This window comes from Alligator mississippiensis, chromosome 1 (genome assembly GCF_030867095.1).
Source record: "Alligator mississippiensis isolate rAllMis1 chromosome 1, rAllMis1, whole genome shotgun sequence".
NCBI lineage: Eukaryota > Metazoa > Chordata > Crocodylia > Alligatoridae > Alligator > Alligator mississippiensis.
The window spans coordinates 480,986,747-481,009,080 of record NC_081824.1 but is presented as its reverse complement, the minus strand read 5'-3'; the positions used below and the strand labels follow the sequence as shown (position 1 = coordinate 481,009,080).

Sequence of the window (22,334 nt, the reverse complement as noted above, 5' to 3'; positions counted from 1 at the left end):
CCTCTGACTGAAGCAGGACTAGCACATTTCCAGTTTCAAAAAAGAGGACACCTGACAGGAAGGAGGGGGTATAATATGATTGCCGGGGGGGGCAGAGATATGTCTGTGCCCTGCCCCTGCCCCTCACTGCCAAGCCACAGCCACCTCAGCCCTGCAGCTGCCTATCACTCCCAACCCACAGTCCTCTGGCACTGCCTGTGCCCTGAGCTCCTGACCCACCGTCCCCTGCCTCCCCGCCCCGGTGCCCCTCACTCCCGTCCTGCAGCCCCCTGCTCCCCGCAGCCCTGCAAGTGTCTCCTGGAGGGCACGCAGCTCCCCCTGCCCCTCCCCAGCTCCCTCCCTGCCGGAGAAGCCGGTGCCTCCCCTGCCCTGCTGCAGCCCAGTGCCGGCGGGGGGGAAACTGCGGTGCTGAGCAGAGCAAAATCCCAAATCCCAGACACTTGGTGATATTAAAAACAAAACACCCAGACAGAGATGGGAGGACCCCAAAGACGACGTGTCTGGGAACACCCAGATGTATTGTAACCCTGGACTGAAGGGACATGGTTTGTCTTTGCTGACCTGCTGGATGAGGAGCCACTTCCCATGAGGGTCCCATGATGCCCTGAGGAAGCGGGGGTCACTATCTCTCTTGCCTCGGGCTGGCAGAGGTTTCTGCATGCAGGGGTTGTGCTGCTGGCTCTGGTTTATTCCTGCAGTGACCACTCTGCTGCCTCCGGGCAGGGGCAGGGCAGTGGGTGCGTTAGCTGGTCTTTAGCTTGGGCTCCCAGTGTGCTAAGCATCAAGCATGGGGGAGGCCTGTTGGCCTGAAATCCATGAGGAGGGTCCCAGGGAAAGCCACTGCTGCCCCCAGCCCTTGCATTTGCTCACACAGGGCTGCCACGTGAATGCCACTTTCTCCTGCAGGTCCCTATTTCCCATGGGCGGTGGCTCTGGCCGTGATTCTGCCCCTTGTCGTTCTCCTGGGCAGTTTCTGCCTCTGGCGGCAGCACCGTGAGAAAGGTAAGTAAGAAAGGGGGGAGACTGTGTGGAGAGGTGAGCTCCTCGGAGATGGGACAGGACAGGATGGACGGGGCTCCATCCACTGCTCTGAGAGGAGCTCCAAGCACCGGGATGGACTGAAGCTGTGGGAGGTCTCTGAGCAGGCCAGACCCCACATCTGAGCCAGGAAAGGGGCCACGTGGATTCACAGCCCTGGAGCTCGGTGAAGAGCCCAGACCGAACACCGCAAGTGCAAAGTGCTGCACCTGGGGAGAAGGCATCACCAACACACCTGGAGGCTGAGGGATGACCTTCTCGGCAGCACAGCAGCAGAAAGGGATCTCGGAGTCATAGCTGACTCCAAGATGAATGTGAGCCGTCGATGTGTTGATGTGATTGGTAGAGCTAACCACACTTTATCATGCATTAGCAGGCGCATGATGAACAGGTCCAGGGAGGTGATGCTCCCCCTCTATAGGGGCTGCACCACCGGGCTGCAGGGGATGTCCAGGGGGCTGCCTGTTTTCAGCCTCTTCGCTTTGGGGGCATGGACTCAAGTTCCTCCGTCCGGTGACCGCGGTGCCTTGATTTGAAGTGAGCGCAGGACAGGAGTGGGTGGAGGGGACCTGCTCCTGTCGGCAGCCCCGCGGCAGTGCTGACAAGTCCTTTGCTGCACAGCAGGGTTTAATTTGAGACCTTGCAGTGATCTCTGCCCGTGTCCACACAACAGGGTCTCCCCGGGGTTTCTCATTTATCCTGGGAAATGAAGACTGCTCTGTGGTTGAGGTGGGGAGGAGGGGAGGAGGCAGTACTTCTCCTTTGCCGAGGTGTAACCTTATTTTCTGTATAAAAGGACTTTTGTGGTATTTTATGCCTGACTCCATTGAAAAATCCCTCCATGGGGAGTGGTACAGAGTCAACACCCTTTCTGTAATAATCCCCAGAGTTTTGCTGAAGACAAAAAAAAAAAAAGCAAAGGGAGGCAAGGGGGCAAGAAAATAGAAAAGGGCAGTGATGCAAAGGAGAGGTCATTCAGGATGGAAAGAGCTGCGCTGTGGAGACACTCCATTTTGAAATGAAATGTAGATTTAATGTCCAGGGTGCTGCATCCAGCTTTGAACCTCCCTCTCATTCTCTCCTCCCCTTCTCTTTCTGCCAAATGTATTTCTCAATGGACAGCAAACCTTTTTTGTGAAGACTGAAATAAAATTAAGGTATTAAATATGTGAGGTTTCTCTTTCTTGGACCTTTCATTTTCCCTGCTGGACAAGGCATGGGATGAAGGGTGCACTTTTGTTCTGCTGTTTTTCATTTGTAGCATGCTCTCCGTGCTGTTGAAATAACCTAGAGGAGTTAATCTCAGCCAGGGTGACTGGGCACTCTGGGGTGCCATCAGATTTTTTTTAATGGTGCCACACAAAATTAGTGCTGCTAGTTGTGTCTAGATCTGCATATGAATCATGAAGAAAATGCAGAAGTTTCAGAAAGGAATCAATAACGTAAATAAATTGCGGCTTTACTCTGCCATGTTTGCTTTGAAAAATCTGTTGGGGTTTTTTTTACTTTTTTAATTCGAAGAATAATAGAAAGTTGCAACAAATGAGCATACTTGCCAAGAATTAGCTCAGTTCACTAACATGCACATTGTATTCACCTGTATTGGCTGGGAATTGAACCCAGGTCTCCTACATGGCAAGTAGGAATTCTACCATTGAACCACCAATGCTTAAGGTAGCAAAATGCATGGTGAGGCCCCAGGAAAGAAAAGGTGATGGTGACTCTTCCCTCCACTCCAGTTCACTCCAAGGAGAAACAAGCCAAAGGTTTTGGGAGCTCTTCAATGCCATGGCCCAAAGCTGATCAATAAGCCCTGGCCACAACTGAAAGAAACAGCCTGCATTGGAAAAGAGGGGAAATGTCACCCTGGGGAAGTGATTGAGCCACCTTTGGTGTGTTTGTTTCTTTGTCTTGCTTGCACAAGGACCCCAAATCCCTTTTTGAGCTCCTGCTTTCCACGCAACTCCCTCCTTTGCTGGGCTGGGTGCTGGGGGATCCTGACCTGCAGTGATTAAAATCATCCGAGAATGTGGGCACCCAAGAGGGGCTGGATGGACATAGCAGATGCCCGCATGTGTGGTGTCTGTGCTACAGACTGGGCATTTGGCTGTTTCTTTCCCTTTTTCTGGATTGATTTTTGCAGTCATCCTTCACTGGCCCCAGGGCAAGAGGGGGGAGATTAAAAAAAAAAAAAAATCCCCATGTTCCAAACCAAACCAGCCAAATCAACTCCAAATCTGTGAGTCTTTGCAGAACCATAAGTGACCTGACTACCGGCAAACATCCTCCAGCCCCATCTGGGACTTCAGATGTCCCCAACTCCTTTGAGGGGCATCCTACATGCTGGGGTTTGGATGCCCCCGAGTTTTGCTTGCCCTCAGCCATATGAATACAAGAGCAAGCTTGGGAGGAGTCTCCCATGTCCATAAAGTGACATAAAGCCAAGATCTCCCCACTCCAGCAGCTAAATTGGAGATGAATTAGGCACTACCTTTGTGGGTACTACACCCCTGCAAGGAAAGCGGTTGTCCCCCGGTGCGACTAGGAAAACTGCCTCGGTGGTCACGATGTTTCCCCCGCCAGGTAAGCAATGACTACACTTGATCTGATTTAATATATAAAGTTAAATATATTCATCCTCCATCACAAACCTTTCATCCTCCATCATAAACCTTTCATCACACAAGAAGAACTGCGCACGTGTTACAAAAAACACACCCATTCCCCCGGGGCTCCACACACCCACCCGCTGCCATAGTCCTTTGGTCCAAAGAAACCCTTTAGGGTTTAAAATCTCAGTTGATTCCCTGTCCTTTTTGCTGTCGATGTTGCTGTCACTCCCACTGCTGCTGATCCTGTCGCCGACCTCCTCGCTGTCATCGGGTCCGCTTATGTCACTGTCCTCTTTATTCTCACTGTCCAGTTCCCCTCCCGTTGGGCTCTGGAGCAGCCTGTGCCAAGCATCTCTCTTCCAGGTGGAGTTGACAGTCTCTTCTCTGTCCTCTCCTGCTGATTTCTGGTAGTGGGACTGGAGCTCACTCAGAAATGTGTTTGCACTTCATCTGATGATCGTGGAGTTAAAAGGAGAGAGAGCCCAGAGCAGAACAGCTTTCATGGGGAGTTTGCCTCCTCTCGGCATCTCCCCTCAGTCAGGAAGAGGAGAGCATGAGTCCCCAGCTCCACGGGCCCAGGGCTTTGTTCTGCATTTTTTAGAACACACTTGTCACACGATCAGTGCTACATGCTCATGCACACATGGCATATCAATGTCACAAATATACATGTACAACACCTGTGGACCAGATCCAGGCCATAGGCTGTATTTTCCCCACCCATGCAACATGGGGGAAGGCAAAGGAGAGGGAAGTTCAAGGAGAGAGCCAAGCCAAACACCTCCGGACTGGCAGAAGCATTGGAGGTGCAAGAAGCACAAGCTGGAGGCTGTGCTGAGATCTGAACTCAGATCACTGGATTCAGAGCTCAGAGGGTTGGCCATTACTGCAGAGGGGGCTCCCCCAGGCCTGCGTGGAAAAGGCTTGGCAGCCAGAGGCCACCCGCCCAGGGCAGCCTGTCCCCAGGATCCTGAGTGTCTGTGGGGAAGAGCTCCTCAAGCTGGTGGGGCAGCCTGACTCAAATCCACTTCTCCAACTGGGCAAGGCTTCGGAAAGAGGTCCTCCAGCCAGCCATGTGTAGCACCCCAAAACTCACAAGTCATTTGGTGCAATAAAGTGTGTTTCATGTTACAGAGCATCTCGCTTGGTTGTAAAGCATGATCATGTTTTCTGTGTGATTGTTGTATATCACGACTCCTACAGGACTGGAGCGGGCCACCTCCCATCCCCCTCCGACCATTGCCCCCAGATTCCTCCACACAACCTGTCACACCAGTTTACGGACTCTCCCCACATCCTGGACCCCCTGGGAATGGATGGGTCTGCATTAGCAGCCTTCAGTGAGGCTGCGTCTTGACTGGGGCCTTGTGATGAGGTCAGAAAAATGATTTAAGGTCAGGCCAGGTGGGCTGGGGGGCTCTCTCTGGTTGTCCCTAGGGTCCCTGGGGCAAAGTGGGCCTCCCCTACTAGCCACAGTGCTAGCTGCCCTACTTGCCTTTGGGCACGCCACCTACCTGACTGCCCTGCCATGTCTTGTTCTTAATTAACATGCTAATCAGGCAGGAGACTGCCCCTTCTTGCCCCGATGCAGGGGGCGCTATCTGCATCTCCGACCCTCCCCTACACTGCAGCCGGAGGCCGAGGCCCTGGTCGAGGGGTCTCAGCTGTGGCGGGCAGAGGAGAGAAGCTCCAGGGGAAAGTGATTAACCTGATCCATCATCAGTGCTGCTGGCCTCATCTCCATGAGTCTGGGGGATGTGCCCCCCCCAGGTCCCAGCTCCCTGTAACATGCTTATCTTGCCCCAGGGCACCGTGCATGTGAAGCTTGAGGAGGTGGCCCTGGAGAAGCTGGCAACTGCTGGGGTTTTGGGAACCTCTTGACTCCTGGCTGGAGCAGCCACAGCCCCATCCTATAGCTGTGTCCCTGGAGGAGGCAGGGCAGGGTGAAACCCCAGACCTTCAGGACGCGTCATCGCCTGTGCCCAAAAGGAGCCCTGCTACAGCAGGAGTCAGGTAATGTGCACATGCAGGGGAGGGCCTGGGTCTGGGTGCCTGAGCGGCGGTCCTGCGTTTGTGGTAAGAGGCTTAAATCTCTGTCCCTTCCCATCTCCAGCATGGGAGGAACCAAGTCTGTGGAGCTGCAGGGATGGGGTGGGAGAGGGCTCTGCGCTGGCAGCAGTCAGGGGAGAGCCCTGCATGCTTCTCGTTGCACATGTGCAGCACCCGGCACAAAGATCCTGTCTCGGCTGGGCCTTGTCATGCTGACAGGTAACAGTCAGTGATCCTGTTCCAGCCACTCCTCTCTCATGTGCTCATGGCCCTCTCTGCTCAGGATCGCACCAGTACAGGTGCTGGGGAAATGGGCTTCCCCGGGGGTGTTTTTAGCTGCTCTCACGCAGTGAACTCCAGGCCTCTGCCCTGCTGATGCTTCCCTTGACACAGAGACCTGGGTCAGCTCCCATGATAACTCCTTGGGCTTGTGCGCCAGACAAGGCCCTTGTCCAGGAGCAGGAGCGTGGCGGTGGGTCTGCCCTTCCAGCAGCACGAGGCCCTGTGCGGCAGTGGAAGACTTTCTTGGGCCAGAGTGTTTTGGTGGGACCAGTGCCCCAACAGAGCAGCTTCTCCTCTTGTCCCGGCATCCCGCTGGAAGCCACTCACACGCCTGGAAGCAGACTGGCCCCGTATTTCCCACACCCTGCCTTAAATCACAGCTTCTGGCACAGCACCAGCCTCCCTTGTCTGCCTCGCACTGCGGTTCTGGCCTGTTCATCAGTGGGAAACTCTCTTTTGCCAGAGCAGTGATGCAGGAATCAGTGCTGCAGCACATCCACTCTTCCTCTTCTCCCCACATCACCCTGGAGACCCTTCTTTTGTTTCCCTCCCCTTTAAACTGTGGGTGCTGACTCTGGAGTCCTGTGCGCGTCCCCCAAGGAGCTACTCTGCACTTGCTCCGTGGTGCGTGGTTCAGTGCTCAGCCCTCGGAGCAGAGAGGAGTCACTGGGGCACATCTCCACCTTCATGGCCAGGGAGGTCTAGTAGGAAGTGGTGAGAGACTTTGCCTCTTCCTTCTCCGTCCTCTCTGAGGCCTGTGGCTGCCCCAAGCAGATAGGAGTCTGGCAGAAGAGCAGGGGTTTCCTGTGCCAGCAGCACCGGGTCCAGCTGTGGCTCCTCTACCCCAGGCAGCAGGTGCAGGGGCCCTGAGCAAGGCTGAGCTGCAGCCTCCCGAGGAAAGGCCTGTGAACCTGGAGCTGCAGAGCACCTCCCCAGGGAGACTGGGGGAGAGGGGTCCCTGCCACCTGGGCCAAGTGCAGAAGGTGCAGAGCAGGTCTCCGAAGCAGGAGAGCATGGGGGGAGCAGGGCACCAGGTGCAGATGGGCGTGGGAGGGCAGCTGGGGAGAGTCCAGACCTGCAGGGAAGAGCTGGGCGATCTGAGAGACCTGAAGAGCTACAAGGGGAAGCTTCACTGGCAGCAGAGGCACATTCACACTCAGCAGGAGAGGAGGGACTCTGGGGAAAGCAGGAGCTGGCTTCCTCGTGCAAGTAGCCAGGAGTGCCAGCACTGGAAGGTCTGGTCAGAGTTGGTGGAGCCAGAGCTCCCTGCCTCTGGAAGCGCTGCCTTGGCTGCCTCTAGGGGCTGACCAGGCAGAAGCTTTTTAGACCAGAGGATCCAGGAAAGAGCCCCCGGGTCCTCTGCGACCCGGCCAGTGCCGGGGAGAGCGGGGCCAGGTTCTCTGCAGCTGAGCTTACCCAGGTCCCTGGGATGCAGGCAGCGGCAGGGCAGGCTCGCGGGCGGCTGCTTGCTCGGAGTGAGCAGCATGCCCCATGGGTGCAGGGAAAGCCCGTGTCTGCACAACACGCAGGAAAGTGCAATGAATCCGAGTCCCAGTCCCCTCGCAGTAGTGTCCGATGGGGATCCTCAGAGTGGATCCGGCCTGGCTGTCTGGAGGATCTCCCGCCTGCCCCGGGGCAGCCGGGCGGGGAGCACTACGGGGAATTTGGGGTGGCTGCAGCTAGCTGTTCTGCTAACACAACTGCAGCCGGTGGTCGGGGCACGACCGGTGCGCGCGGGGCGGGGAGAGGAGAGGAGAGGAGAGGAGAGGAGCACCCCCGGGCTGGCGGCGCTTTGCGGAGGACCCCGGGGGGGCGGGGCTGCAGGAGCCGCGTGCTCGGTCCCACTCTCTGCGCTGTGCCCCCATTGGCTGAGGCTTGTACAGGGGCGGGGCTTCTTTTTCTTGCTTTCGATGTCACTGAGGTGTCACCGGACTAGCGGCGCCGCTCCCCCGGGCCGGGCTCTGCCGCGATCCAGCCGGGCACACGCGTGCCTGCCGCAGCCCCGGGCCGTGCCCTGCCCCGCCCCGCCCCGCCCCGCGCTGCCTCCTCCCTGCCGGCCCGGCCCGGCCCGGCCCTGGCGCGGTGCGGTGCGGTGCGGCACGTCCCGCAGGGCCCAGCCCGGCGCGGGGCAGCGCTGGGGCGTGCCGTGCCCGAGGGCCGCGGGCTGCCGGGCGCTCAGCTGGGGGCAGCGCGCGCTGCTCTGGGGCTGCTCCCAGCGCTGGAGCAGCCTCGGGCCCCGCTCCGCCTCCGCCACCGCCACCGCCGCGGGGTCTGCCGGCCCCACCCGGCCCGTGCGCGGGCCCCGGGGCAGTCACCGCCACGGCAGCAGTGCCCGGCGGGACAGCGGCGTCCTGGGGACAAGGGGGGACAAGAGCTGCGCACTGGACCCCGTAGTGTCCAGAGAGCCCAGACCACCTAGCACCCCCTTCTCCTCCCCACCAGCCCCAGACCTACTAGCACCCTCCCAGCATCCCCCATTACTTCAGTGTCTCCTGGTTTCCTCCAGTGCATCCCAGCATCCCCCATTACCCCAGTGCCTCCCGGTATCCCCCAGTGCCTCCCAGCACCCTCCCAGGAGCTCCCATAACCCCCAGTATGCTCCCCAGCATGCCCCAGTACCTCCTAGTATTTTCCAATAATCTCCCAGTACACTCCCAGGACCTCCCATTACCCCCAGTGCCTCTCACTATCCTTCAGTACATCCCTGCACCCTCATAGGATTTTGTATTACCCAGAGTGCCTCCCAGTACCCCCAGTAGATACCACTACCCTCCCAGGATCCCCCATTACCTCCAGTGCCTCTCAGTATTACCCAGTGGATCCCAGCACCTTCCCAGGGTCCCCCATTTCCACAGTGCTTCCCAGTATCCCCCAGTAGCCCCCAATATGGTGCCAGGGTTGGTCCCAGCAGGCCAACTGACAGCCCATTAGCCCATTCCTTATTCAGGCCAGGTTCTTTGAGTAGATGGGATGTTTTATATTAGACTGAGTCATTGGAAAAAAGTTCTTAGTAAACTTTCTGGCACAATCCTTATTCGATTGGAATAATTCCAGTCAAATTTATCATTCAGTAATTCGAATGATATGGAAATGGAATCATTTATTCCAGTGTCCCCTTATTCGATTCCACAATCCAAGTACTTAGTGCAGTGGCATGGGGGTGGGGGTGGGGGTGGGGGGCAGTCAGTTGGCAGCTGGGCAGGGCCGTGTCACACTTTGAGCCAGGCAGGATGGCACTCGGGGGTCTTCAGGACAGTCTCTTGGTGGCATCAACAGGAAATTTGGGGTGGACTGAGAAGTATTTTGCCTCCAAATCCCAATTATTCATTTACAGGGGTGTAGGTTGTAGCCATGTTGGTTTAAGGACATAGGCAGGCAAGGTTCTTTGGGTGAATTTGATATCTTTTATTAGACCAACTTAAATAGTTGGGGGAAAGAAACTTAGCAAGCTTTTGGGTTTAAAAACCTGTCATCAGGCTGAGGAAGCCTCTACAGTTGGTGTGTGCTCTTCCTGGATGGCAGGAATAGCAACGAAGCCAGAGGCTGGGCTGGTCTGCATGGAAGACAGGCCGTCAGTGAAGATGTAAGTTGAGTCAGTGGGTGGGAGACGGGCTGGGTGGCGGGGAGAAGGGGGATGCATGTAGTAGTTAAATAGTGGGACAGTACCTGGGGAGTCAGAGGTCAGGCAGGATGTAACGTGTCATAAATCCAATGTCTATATTTAGTCCATGATGTTTTGTATCCAGAAGGTTGATGAAGTGAAGTTCGTAGGCTCGTCTCTGAGAAGTGTTGTGTAAGTTCCCTTTGAGGATTAGACCTGCGAGACTGGAGAGAGAGTGGTTTTCTTGTGAGAAGTGTGCCCCACCGCTCATTGGGAATTCCTGTCTTTGATAGATTGTCGGTGAGCGCTCGTTCTGGTGCGCAGGTGTTGTTTGGTCTCTCATTTATTCATGTAGGGCTGTCTTCCTGACACAGAGCTGGTGAGGGGGTGGGGTGGCAGGGCTGCAGGTCGGGAGTGAGGGGTGTCCCAGCGACCTGCAGAGGGATTGGGATTGAGAGCATGGTCAGGGGTAGAAAGGTAAGAAAGATTTATTGACTTAACAAAAATACAACCACGCGAAGTAACAAAACAAACAACGACAGACAAAAGCAATTCACATTGGCAACTTATTGGCAGTCCTCTCTGATGCCTGATACACAGCAACCTTCTTTTCCTCAAAGATCAGTGAAGTCAGGCGTCCCCGAACGACACTGTCCAAAGGGGTACCGGAAAGGACCCTGGGATGCAGTTCTTGGGCTCTTCGAGGTCCACGGGCCCACTGATCCGGGCAACAGCTACTAATTCTTTTACAGAGCTGTATCTTCCTTCCGCCTGGTTTCCAAATATTCCAGCTCATTTAAAGCTTCTGAATGGTTCTGATCACGTACAACCACTCAGATTCCTTTTACTTAACTGTCCTTAGACTGACCAATAGCAGTACAAGCCTTGCATTCCTTTGGTAAGGTAATTTTAACTATGCCACATGGCCTTACTACTTCAAGGCTTTGCTAAATTTACTAGGCCTTACTTTATACAAGTCCTCACTACATCTTAATCTTTAATTAGGTTTTTAGCAACAACATATAGCTTAATATCTAAACAAATACAGAAAAACACTTAGTTTAATCTTCATAGAGCCTTCAGCAAGCACCTTTATCACACAGACATAATTTCAGCTGTCACAAGGGGCACCGGCAGGGCTGGGGGGTCAGGGCGCAGAGCAGTGTGGTAGCACACGTGGGTGTAGGCTGGATGTGCAGCTCCATCCTGTGTCACTGAGGACCTATGTAAACATTTTCTGTTGAAGTGTGAGCTGGTTTGTGATGCTGCTGCCACTGTCAGCACGACTCCACCTTACTCAGGCGTTCACCGAGGGTTGAGCCCCAGCCTCTGTTCGCTATTGAGACTCAGTCACAGTTCACTGTAAAATTTGTCAAAAAGCCACACCTGGCCACAGGAAGCAACAAATCAGTGTGTCTGTAGGAGATGTACCCGTCCCCTTTGTGACTCCCCCCAGTCCCACCATGCAACTCTGACCACAAGTTCTACTTCCTGTTTTCGTTACCAAAGCAAGCACACAGCCCACCTGCCCACACACGTACACACACACACACATCCACCCCCCCACCCCACTGTCTGTGACACACAGGGGCACACACATTCTGCAAGGGTTTGGGAAACACACACACATGCTCAACACAAGTCTCTGCAGGCCACACATATACAACCCAAGTGTCCCGGACACCCATGCACAGACAGACACCTCTGAGATGCACCTGGTTCTGGGGTAGGCGCCAGGGGCTGTGTACAGCAGGGCCCCTAATGCAGTTGGGGCCCGGGCTGAGAGAGGCTTGGATGCCTGGGCTCTCTGGGAAGGGGAGGAGAGAGCATGGGGGACTGGGAGCCTGGACACCTGGGTTCTTCCTGTTCTCCCCTCAAATCCCCCACCCTGGAGGATGTCAGAGAGGGACTGAGTCCTAAGTTGCACTCCAGTGCCCAGCCATGCTGCCTTGCACTGCGTCTGTGCCAGGGCCCGTTGTCTCCACCCACCCTGGGCACCAGGTCACACCTGCATCTACCTCCAGGCTTCCAGTTGCACCCCTTCTCCCCCAGCACCCAGCTGCCCCACTTTTCTCCCCATCGTGGTAGTGTGCATGTGATGGGAGGCAGCAGACATGGGCATGGGGGAGAGATGGCTCTCCCCAGAGCAGAGGGTAGCACATGCATGCAGAACCAGGTATCCATGGACAGGATGGTGGGGGCAGGGGTCAAAGGACATGTGCATTGGGCTGGAGGGGTGCAAGGGGAGGGGTAGTGGAGCAGAGACCCCCCTGCTGCCCCCCAGCTCCAGCTAGTGACTCCCTGAGGGAAGTGGAGGGGGTCTCATGCCTGTCTGTGAACCTCCCACTGCTGCCCCCGAGCTGTGGATGAGCTCAGGACCCCCAGCCAACTGCATCTGGGAGGCAACCAGGAGCCTCCAGCCATCAGCCACTCAAGGCTGTGGCCCAAGGGGGGCAAATCCACTCCCCAAACTGGAACTGACCCCCCCACACACACACTGGGGCCCTCCACAGTGCCAGCAGGCCCAGGGCTGGGGCCTTTGGGTCCAGAGGGACTGGGGGGGGGGGTGGGAGGGTATAACCCCCCAAACACCTGGATAAATCAGGGTGCAGTGATTGAGTACTTCCCATCACGGGGCTGTGGGTCAGGAGTGAGGAGCACCAGCAAGGGTGCAGGGGGAGGGGCTGTGGGTCAGGAGTGAGGGGCATCAGCAGGGCTGGGGGGGAGGGGGCTGCAGTTGGGAGTGAGGGGCACTGGCAGAGCTCTGGGGGGAGGCACTGGGGTCGGGAGTGAAGAGCACTAGCAGGGCTGGGGGGTGAAAGCAGAAGGGTCCATTAACACAAGAGGGTGGGGGCTGGGTGTGGAGCTGGATCCTGAGCAGGACAGAAGTAAAGTTTTGTGTTAAAGTGTGTGAACTTTTGGCAAAGCAGGAGTTGAGAGTCCCAGGGGGCGAGGACTAGACCCCCAGGCATGAGGGCTGGGTGGGCAGTGACTGCGGGGACTCAGATGTCCATGTGGGGAGAGCCGTGGGGTGCAGCGACCAGGCCCCGTCACGCCCCTGGTGCAGGCAGGGCTTGGGCTGGCTGGGGCACACGCTGGTGGCACCTCTGGGGCTGCAGTGGGGTCCCTGCTCTGGGCAGCTGCAGCATCCCCTGCTCGGGCTCTGCTCCCGGGCCTCACTGCCCCGAGGGGAGGCTCCCGGTGCCGCACTGCACCCGCACAGAGAAGCACCGCTCTGCTTTCCAGCCTAGACTCATCCTGGATGGTTTCACCTGCCCCTTGCTCCCCCTACCTTTGGCTTCCCCAATGCTGTAGTTGTGTCCCGTCAGCCTTGTCCTCTGTGAATAGAGACCCCAGCTGTCCCAGTGCTGCCCCCCCACCCCCCATGGTTTTAGCTCTGCCCCTGCCCAGCCTGGCAGCCCTGGGGGGCATCTGCTTCCTGGGGCTGTGACCCTTACCAGGGCCTGGATCTGTGCGTTTCAGGGTCTCGCACTCTCCAGTCCATGGAGCTGCAGAAAGACGGCAGCACTGGAGGCTACATGCGGTTCAGCTGAGATGGGGCAGATTTCATCAGCTATGACCCGAGAACACACACCTGGGTAGCAGGAACAACGCAGGCCCAGGTCACCCAGCGCAGGTGGAATGAGGATAAGGCCATGCTTTAGCATGCAGGAGCCTGCCTGGAGGAGACCTGCAGCAAGTGGCTGCGGCAGTACCTGCAGCACGGGAAGGCAGCGCTGCAGAGCAGTGAGTCCCGGTGTCACCGCCCAGGACAGCACTGACCGGGCGCCCCCTCACCCCAGGGAATGCCTGCCCCATCCCCCTGTGTCCAGGATGGCGACCACTGCTTCTTGGTCTTGCTGCTGGGCGAGACCCCAGCACAGCTGTAGGACACGGTGCCCCTGTCCCTGCTCTGGTCAGGCCTCCCAGCTGGGCAGAGCCCACGTGGTGTCCCTGCCCTGGCCGTGTGTCTGAGAACCAGAGATCAGCTGTGTCGAACCCTGTTCCTGCAGCCCTGAGCCCAGCGCAGCCGTGTCTACCGTCCCCCACACTCCTTCCCCAACACTGCCTGCTCCTGCCTCAAATGGGCGCTGGAGCCAGTTTGTGTGGCCCGGTGCAGGCCCAGCCCGGGCTCCTGGCAGGGGTGCTGAGGGCCCAACAGGGCAGTCACTCTAGCAGGGGTCTCCTCCCTCCCAGAGCGTCCCGTGGCACAGGTGAGCGACAAGCCATCATCCTGGGGCGGACGCACCGCCCTAGCCTGCCAGGTCCATGGCTTCTGCCCCAAGGACGTGGCTGCCGTCTGGCTGAAAAATGGGGAGGTGCAGCCCCAGGAGACGAGCCATGCAGGGGTCCTTCCCAGCGGAGATGGGACCTACCAGACCTGGGCCACCATCGAGATTGACCCGAGCAGCAACCACAACTACGCCTGCAGCGTGGGGCACGAGAGCCTGGGGGCAGCTCTGAGAGTGGCCTGGGACAAGGGCCGGACGGGTGAGTGACCCCCGCACGGGGAGGGAGAAGAAACGTGGTGCTCAGGAGGGAGGAGCTGACTGACCCCACTGAGCAGGGAGGAATTGGGGGGTCAGAGGATGCAGGGGTACTGATGGGGAGGGGGGACTGGGCCCATGCAGCGTTGGCAACAGGTCTGGGGGTTCCCCTCACTCACAGACCCCTTCCCTCTTCCAGAGTCCAACCCAATGCTGACTGGGCATCATTACTGGTGTTGTGTGGGTCATTGCAGGTGTTTACTGCCACAGTAAGTGCTAGGAAAAGCCCTTGGAGCCAGGCCGTGCCCAGGCCTTGGTGCAGGGGAGCAGGAAGGGCTCATCACTGCTGTGCCTGGGACCTGGGAGGACAGTGCATTCTCCAGCTGCTCTGGGCTCCCAGGCCCACATGTCCCAGGGGTGGCAGCAACTGGGGCTGGGGACAGGTCTCACCCTCGCTTCCGTAGAGCTAGCAGCTCCGGCTGGGTGTGGGGCCACGGAGCTCCTGGAAATCCCACCCCCTTGGCGTGAGCTCTGGGTGAGGGGCAGGAGCAGGGTCAGCCCAGGGGTGCGGAGCAGGGGGTCAGCCCTGGCCAGCCCCTGGCACCTGGCACTTGGTCCCCATGGCTGCAGGGCAGGGGCAGTGCAAAGGGCTCCTGACTTCACTGCCAACAGCTCCTGTCTCCCTAGCTGTCCTGTGCCCTGGGGTGCCGAGGGGGCCAAGTGCCAGGAGAGCTGTGTGACCATGGGTCTGCACCAGCCCTTGTGCTCCTGGGGGAGAGGGGCAGAGCGGGGGTGTCTGATGACATCCCAGGAAGCCTGGGAAGGGGCTGCAGCCCAGGCACTGCTGGGAGCAGAGCTGGCGCAGCGCAGGGGACCCCACAGTGGGCGGTGTGTTGGGGGGGGCATCTCCTCCCCTCGGTGCAGGGAGTGACCCCGGGTGGAGCTGAGTGCCAGGTCAGTGTCTGCCCACTGCTGCCGTCCCTCCAGCTGCTACGTCTCCTGTGTCTCGTTTCCAGTTTAACGGATCCAGGTGGAGCCTGCGCTGCCTCCGGAGGGGCCCAGGGAGGAGGAGCGGGAACAGCAAAAAACATGGAGCGCCAGCCCATTCACACCTTTCAAACACCTTCATTTCAGCCTTGATTTAGCCCATAAACCTGCACTTATTTCACCCTTGCCCAGGCCTTATCTTGCCAGAGCAGAGATCCTTGCTGTGGGGTTGCAAATAGCTGGCATATGAAATGAGAGCAGCTTGGCTGCAGCCGGCCAGGGCAATGGGGTGGGATTTGGGTGCTGCTTGTTGCAGGTTTGGACCCGAGTTTCCTTTTTATTACAAGAACAGGCAGAGGTGAGATGTCCTTGGTGATGATTCTCCCCAGGCAGATGGGCAGGGCGTACACTGCACGGGGCAGTGCCTGGCCCTAGGGCAGCGGTGCTCAACCTTTTGGCCAGCTGAGCAATTGGGGCTGTCTGCAGCCGTACTGGGCTGTGGTACCTGGCCCCAGCCCTGTCTGCCCCCACGTGCTGGGGTTGGGTCCTGGGGGGCCAGGCACCCATTCTGCCCTCTGCATCAGGGTTCAAATGCTGCTCCCCTGCCCTGCTGCAAATATCCATGCTGTGAGGAGTGCCATAGGCTGGACACCCTGTCCCCATGGTGCAGAGGTGCTCCCCCTGCCCTGGAGTATCCCTGTGCTGAGTTGATGGCATGTTCAGCCTCAGCCTATTTTTCCAGGGCGGTTCAGCGTGTGGGGTTGCTTTGTGCTGCTCCAGCTTGCTCCGTGCACAGCACCTGGTCCCTTCAGCCTGGGATGACCCCAGGATGGCCATGGGCACAGGACACACAAAAGCCTGATATAAAGCAGCTTGTGGTCTAGCCGGGCACCAGGTGCCTGGACAGTCCCAGGTCAGGGCACTGGCAGAGGAGGCCAAATGCTCTGACCTTTGACCCTGGACATTGCTTTGGACAATGCGATCCTTTTTCCCTTTTCTTCCCTTTTTTTCCTTGGGGTTGGGGGTGCCAGGTGAGGAGAGTGTAACAGCTTCTTCTGTATGTACATAATGAAGTGTACATCTGTGTGTGTGGCTGTATGTTCGCTTATAAATTGACAATGGCTAATCCTGTCTGCTGGAAACCTTCCAAAGTCACTGAATACCATCCAAAGAAAATGATAGGTGGGTTAATTTTTACTTGACCCTTTTTGGGGCTTCCAGTGACTGGGATTACTTCACTTCTCAGACAGCAACCTGGTACCACTGCATTTTGGATAGTTATTTCAATTATATTGTCATTATTATATGGATCTATTTTTTTCCACTCCACATTAAATGTTAAATATGTTGTACTAGATTCTTTAAAAATAAACAATATTTTTTACCTTAATGTGTTGTACTAAGCTCTTTGAAATGAACACACACTGCAATTACAGGAATAATGGCCCAGGGAAGAGCGGGCACTTCAGGTAGTTAGAAAATAAATGTGCACCGAGGGTTGTGCTCACACACGTGTGCGCTGTTGGGTTTGTCTCCCCCCAGCCCCTGTGCGAAGGTCTCTGGCCGGGCAGGGCCCGCACAGGGTGGGGTTGGGGTGCTGGAGGTCCCTGCTCTCTGCCGTCCCCCAGCAGCACCCCCGTCCCACCGCGTCCCCCCGGCCAGGCCTGGTCTGAGCCTGCTGCTGGGGGTGGCCCAGCTGCGTCCTGTGTCTGTATGGGAACTGCCCCCGGGGCAGGCGGTGCCAGGCAGTGCCTGTCTATGGGCAGCGGGTCTGTGTGAGGACAGGACCCTCCTGCTGCTGTGGGGTCACTGCCCACCATCCCCCCACCCTAAGTAGCCCCCACACTGGGACTGGGAAGCCAGGAGAGACAGGGCCAGGCCCAGAGAAGAACAACTCGTGCCTGCGTGAGCTCTTTATTGCACAAAACCCCTGGCACAGCCCAGCCCCGGCTCCCAGACCCCTGCCCCAGGAGCCCCCAACATGCAGGTAACTGCAGGCTCCCGCAGTGGGGCAGAGCAGAGCCCCCCCCCCACATCCTCCCTGCTCCCTCCTCCCCCAACACCTTCCCCCAGGACAGATGCCCGCTCCCTGCCAGGCTACAGCCCCACGGGGATGCACAGGGCTCCTTCCCTGGGTGGGGGTCACTCTCGCGCTGCCCCTGCCCAGGGGTTGTAGGGCCCTGAGCTATGAGCTTGGCCTGCAGCCCCTGCTCCATCCTGTCCATCTGGAGCAGGGCCATGGGCAGCTCACCCACTGGAGGGGCAGGCAGGGCCCCCCCACATCCTGATGCTCCTTGAGGCAGCTGGGGTGGGCATGGCCGCTGCACACGGCTGCGTCTCCTCCTCGATGCCAAAGCTGTGCAGTCTCCATGGTGGGCACGGCCTCATGGCCACCCGTGCAGAGCAGGCGGTGGGGTCCTGGATAGCGGCAGCATGGGCTGGTGGCGAGGGATGCGTCCCACATGCTGCCAGCATGTTGCATGACTGATGTCCTTGGTCATGTCACCTCACCACCCCCGCGGGTGCTCCTGGGTCTGATATCTGGGGACAACAGTGCCTGCTCCCGTGGTCCTCACCCTTCTCAGGGCCCACAGAAACCCCCGAGCGGTGGAGCTCGCAGGGACCTGCGGGGTCATGTCCAGTCCAAGCCCTGCCAGAGTCGGCATTGGCCCCATCTGGACCAGCCCGTGTCCTAGCTTTGAGTAACATGACAGTCACCCCGACTCCACCCCTGGCATTGCCACGACCCTGGTCACGGGGAGCAGGGTCTGGGGATCCGGAGATTGGTCTGTGCCCCAGACACCCCCGCCGGGGCCAGGCTGTGTAGAGGAAGGGACCCTGAGGCTTAGGAAAGGGACTCCCAGGCCCAACATGGTGGCGGGGGGGCCCTGCCCGGAGGTCTCAACGTGGCACAACACCCACCAGACCTCGTTGTGAGGCCCCGCCGAGGATAATCACTCACCCCAGGTCCCGCGCTCTGCCCTGCCCTGCCGGCCTGGCGGGACTCCCGAGGCACAGGTCAGGGCTGGGGGGTGCGCGGCATGGACACACGAGTCCATTCTGCCCCCGTCCCTCTGCCTGTCGGGATCCTCCCGGGTGGAGCTAGAACCTCTTGCTCTGTGGCGTAGCACGGGCAGAGCCATTGTGGGTGCCCAGTGGGGAAGGGAGGGGATAGGGATGGGGGGTCAGGCTGCTGGGGAGAGCTGGGCATGCATGCATGCACACACCCGCCGCCCCCAGCCCCAGCAGGTCAATCTCTAGGGGAGGGGAGGGGAGGGAAGGGGTGGGGGGCAGATAGAGGCCCCCACAGTGAGTGACTGACCCTGCAGCCCAGCCAGGAAGAGGGGAAGGCAAGTGGGGCCCCAGGCGGGCCGGGTGCTGGGAGGATTGGAGCCTGGGGGGCTCCTCCATGGGTGTGGGAGTCTCCCCCCACATCTCTGGGGACAGAGGTGGCAGAGGCTGCTACTGCTGCACCTCAAGCCTCACTGCAAGCACGGCTCAGCTAATCAGTGGAGACACAAATCGGGGGGACCCCGGCCCAGCCACACAGCCCGGCAGAGGCCCTGGGGGATGTGGGCCACCACCTGTGCTTGGGAGGAGGCGGCTGCTGGTGACGGCTGCCCACTGCACCCAGACCACAGGGGGGGCAGAGGGAATGGACCTGTGGGGCCCCTGCCAGGCTGTGCGCAATGGCAGGAGCCTCCCCACGTGCCCCTGAACCACAGAGAGTCCCAGACCCTGCCAGGCCGGGGCCCGACCCCACCTCTGTACTGCAGCTGTGCTGCGTCACGTGTGGTGAGGGGCCGTGGCCCAGCCGGGTCTGGGACTCTCTGCAGCCCAGGGGCACGTGGGGTCTGGGGCAGGCAGTGCAGTAGGTCTCGGGGTGCCAGTAGTACTGCAGCTGTGCTGCGTCACGTCCACCCTGTGGCCAGACGAACATGGTGAGGGGCCGTGGCCCAGCCGGGTCTGGGACTCTCTGCAGTCCAGGGGCACGTGGGGTCTGGGGCAGGCAGTGCAGTAAGTCTCGGGGTGCCAGTAGTTGCAGAAAGTGATCTTCACCATAAAAAGGTTGGAGACCGCTGCGATACACCTAGGGGGTTTGCTGAGAAACCAGGAGTGTTGGAAACAACCTGACTGTTGTGCCTTTTCTGAGTTCTTGTAACAGGAGACCTGCTCTATTCTTCTTCGAGGCTCCAAAAAGGAGTTGACACTGAGAGTTGGCATTTTCTGGTATGCACAGAGCACAGGGCTGCCCTAGGGCCAGCTCCAGCCCCAGAGAAAGTCCCTCCTGGGCTGGGCAGAGGGGGAAGGTCTGTCCCTGCACGGCCCCACTCGGGGAACAGCCCTGCTCCGCCCGGGCTCCTGCTCACAGCGGGACGCAGCAGCAACTTGTCCCAAACCCAGAGGCAGGAGCTGCCCCGACCCCGGCCCAGGCTGCAGCCCCAGCCCGGGGGTTTCTTGATGTGGCCGCGGCCCCAGGGCAGCCCCAGGCCCTGCAGAGATGGTGTGTGGGGCCCCTGCCCGGCTCTGTCCGCTCGGGCTGCGGGGCCGAGCTCCGCCCAGGCCCTGCGGAGAGCACGAAGGAAACAGGCGGCCGTGCTGGGGAAGTGGAAGTGCCTGGCCAGGAGCCATGGCCGCGGGGGACCTGGCGGGGAGCTTCCAGGAGGAGGTGACTTGCCCCGTGTGTCTGGACTATTTCACGGACCCGGTGATTCCCGAGTGCGGACACAACCTGCATCGGGCAGTGCTGGGGGAGCCGCAGCCCCAGGGCTGCTGCCCGCAGTGCAGGGCGCCGGCCCCGCACAGGGACCTGCGGCCCAACAGGCAGCTGGGCAACGTGGTGGAGCTGGTGAAGCGGCTGCGGCTGCCGGCGGGGAGCGAGCCCGCGGGGCTGCCCGTGTGCCGGACGCACCAGGAGGCCCTGAAGCTCTTCTGCCAGGAGGACGAGGCGCCCATCTGCGTGGTGTGCGCCAGGTCCCGGGAGCACCGACATCACACTGTGATTGATCCCCGTGGAGGAGGCTGCCCAGGACTACCAGGTGGGCACGGCCGTCAGGCAGCCCCGCGTGTCCCATCAGCGGGCCCAGAGCCGGGGCTGGGCCCAGGCACACACACGGCTGGACAGGGCGGGGGCGGAGGCACGGGGCAGGTCCGGCCCGTCTGGCCGCAGTGTCCGTGGGGCTGGGGGCGCGAGCAGGGAGGGTTTCTCGCCCAGAGCCCGACCCGGGCCCAGAGCCATGTGCTGTGTGTGCAGGAGCGGATGCGGAGCCGCCTGGAGCGCCTGCGGGAGCAGAGAGAGGAGCTGCGGGGCCTGAACCGCGCCTGGGAGCAGGAGAGCGAAGGGCTCCGGGTGGGTGCCCGGCGCGGGGGGCAGGGCGGGGGTGTCGGGACTTGGGGGAGGTCGGCGCTCAGCTCAAGCCTGCAGGGCTCACTTCCCGTAGTGCAAACGGGCAGTGACAGTGCTGAAATGCAGAAGTCTGAGGGTTTGCACTGGCACGGGGAGAGCAGCATCTGGCCCTGGCCCACGGCGGGCAGGGAGGGGAAGGGCAGTGCCCCCACATCCCGTGCACCGGTCTCCGTGGGTCGGGCTGGGCCGGGGGAGGGTTTTGCTTGTGCTGGGGTCAGGCCTGGCAGACGTTTCTGGCGCTCCCTCAGCAGGTCGGGCAGGGTCGGCGAGGGGCAGGCTCCTGCACCGTGGATGAGTCGGGGCAGCGCTGCGCTCTCAGCGCCCGGCCCTGCAAACCCCTGGGTCATGGGGGTCCCGCTGCAGCCGCAGTGCTGGGGTGTCTGGGGGGTGAGAAATCCCCCTGTGGGACTGGCATGGCTGCGTCCCCCGCAAATGCCCTGGGCTGGACCCTGTGGGGCGGGAATGAGGCATAGTCTGCAGCCTGGAAAAGTCTCAGGGACATCTGCGCTGAGTGTCCGGTTCCCCTCTCCTTACCCCGTCCCCGTGGCCCTGCCCTGCCCTGCACGTCTCTGCCCACCCCAGAGGCAGACAGAGGTGGAGCGGCAGCTGGTGGTGTCCAAGTGCGAGGGGCTGCGCCAGCTCCTGGCTAAACACGAGCGGGTCTGCCTGGCCCGGCTGAGAGAGATGGACACGGAGATTGAGAGGAAGAGGGAGGAAAATGCCGCCCGCCTGGGCGAGGAGACTGCCCGCCTGAGCGCCCTGATCACGGAGCTGGAGGGGGAGTGTCAGCAGCCGGCGCTTGAGCTCCTGCGGGCGAGACGGGGTCAGACGTGCCCCAGTGCCCGGCCCAGAGAGGCGATGTCCCCCGAGTCCCAGGGAGCTCGCAGGGTGATGCAGGGTAGGGGGGCATCAGGGCACATGCAGGTCCCCAGGTCTGGAGCTGCAGGGACACGGGGGCTGGGGCAGTCGGGGAGGCAGGGTGGGGTAAGAAAAGGCTGCTCCTGCTCCTGTCCTAGTCCCAGGCCCAGGCAGAGGGGCGTCCATCCCTGCAGAGGGGCCGGGGTGAGTGAGGCCGTGCTGGTGGAGGCACAAGGAAGGGCTGCCCTGGGCGGTGACAGTGACTCTGTTCTGTGTCTTGTCCCCTCCAGGATGTCAGACGCGCCATGAGCAGGTACGTTCGGGTTTCATCTCACCCATGTTCTCCCACTAGCCAAGACAAGGTTGCAGCCCCAGCCCGCAGCCCCTGAGTCTGGGAGAGTTTCTGCTCCGGATCCAGCCTCCTCCATCCCTGTGGCCCTGGGGCTGGTGCTGCCACCCTGTGCCCCAGCCGGGGCAGGGGATCCCACCACCCTGGGCTGAACAAGCCCCTCCCTGGGGCCGGGCTGGGCTCTGGGCTCTGTAATGGCTGGAAGTCTGTCCTGGCAGAGGGGCCAGGGGGTTGTGGGGAGGGAACCGAGGGTCTGAGCCCAGGCCCCAGTGGGACAGTGTCCACGGGCAGAGACCTCCCCAGAGCACGGGCCTTTGATGCTGGGAATGAGACTGCGGTGCATCTTGGCCCAGAGACTGGGCCCCTCAGTCCCAGGAGCAGCCTGTCCCTGTCCCTGTCCCTGTCCCTGTCCCAGAGCGGGCGGTGGTCAGGACGCGTGTCAGGGGCTCAGGCTGCCTCTGCCTGGCTGCATTTTCTCTGAGGATGGGCCAAGACCAGGGCCTGATAGGAGAGTGAACATTTCCAACCCCTGCACCATGTAGCTTCAGGGCAAAAGCCCTGGACCACACTCGATGACACCAGCATCCAGGTCTTTCCGTAGAGGTTTTCCCTCTGGCACTGGTGCAAGCCGTACAGGGAATAGTAGTGCTTTGCTGGTGTGAGC

General features: G+C 59.8%; 2 protein-coding genes and 1 non-coding gene across 4 annotated transcripts; 2 read left to right on the top strand and 1 right to left on the bottom strand.

Annotated features, from left to right (window-relative positions):
- Nucleotides 1-2,636: 2,636 nt before the first annotated feature.
- TRNAG-GCC (transfer RNA glycine (anticodon GCC)) lies at nt 2,637-2,707 on the bottom strand. Its single transcript has one exon. It is a non-coding gene; the product is annotated as a tRNA-Gly (tRNA).
- An 898-nt stretch (nt 2,708-3,605) lies between these two features.
- LOC132249555 (major histocompatibility complex class I-related gene protein-like) lies at nt 3,606-16,446 on the top strand. The gene is made up of 4 exons (XM_059724918.1): nt 3,606-3,621; nt 13,759-14,073; nt 14,269-14,338; nt 15,086-16,446. Exons 1-4 carry the CDS (start codon nt 3,606-3,608, stop codon nt 15,207-15,209), a joined length of 525 nt encoding a protein of 174 aa, XP_059580901.1. The 3' UTR covers nt 15,210-16,446.
- A 3,025-nt stretch (nt 16,447-19,471) lies between these two features.
- On the top strand, nt 19,472-22,327 carry LOC132248869 (zinc finger protein RFP-like). Of its 2 annotated transcripts, none has more exons than XM_059723370.1 (3): nt 19,472-20,095; nt 20,311-20,406; nt 21,612-22,327. In XM_059723370.1, the coding sequence occupies exons 1-3, from the start codon at nt 19,558-19,560 to the stop codon at nt 21,671-21,673; spliced, it is 696 nt and encodes a 231-aa protein (XP_059579353.1). In that variant the 5' UTR covers nt 19,472-19,557; the 3' UTR covers nt 21,674-22,327. The 2 variants fall into 2 exon arrangements, with proteins under 2 accessions (XP_059579353.1, XP_059579349.1); XM_059723366.1 differs by having other exon boundaries at nt 21,046-22,327.
- Nucleotides 22,328-22,334: the final 7 nt, after the last annotated feature.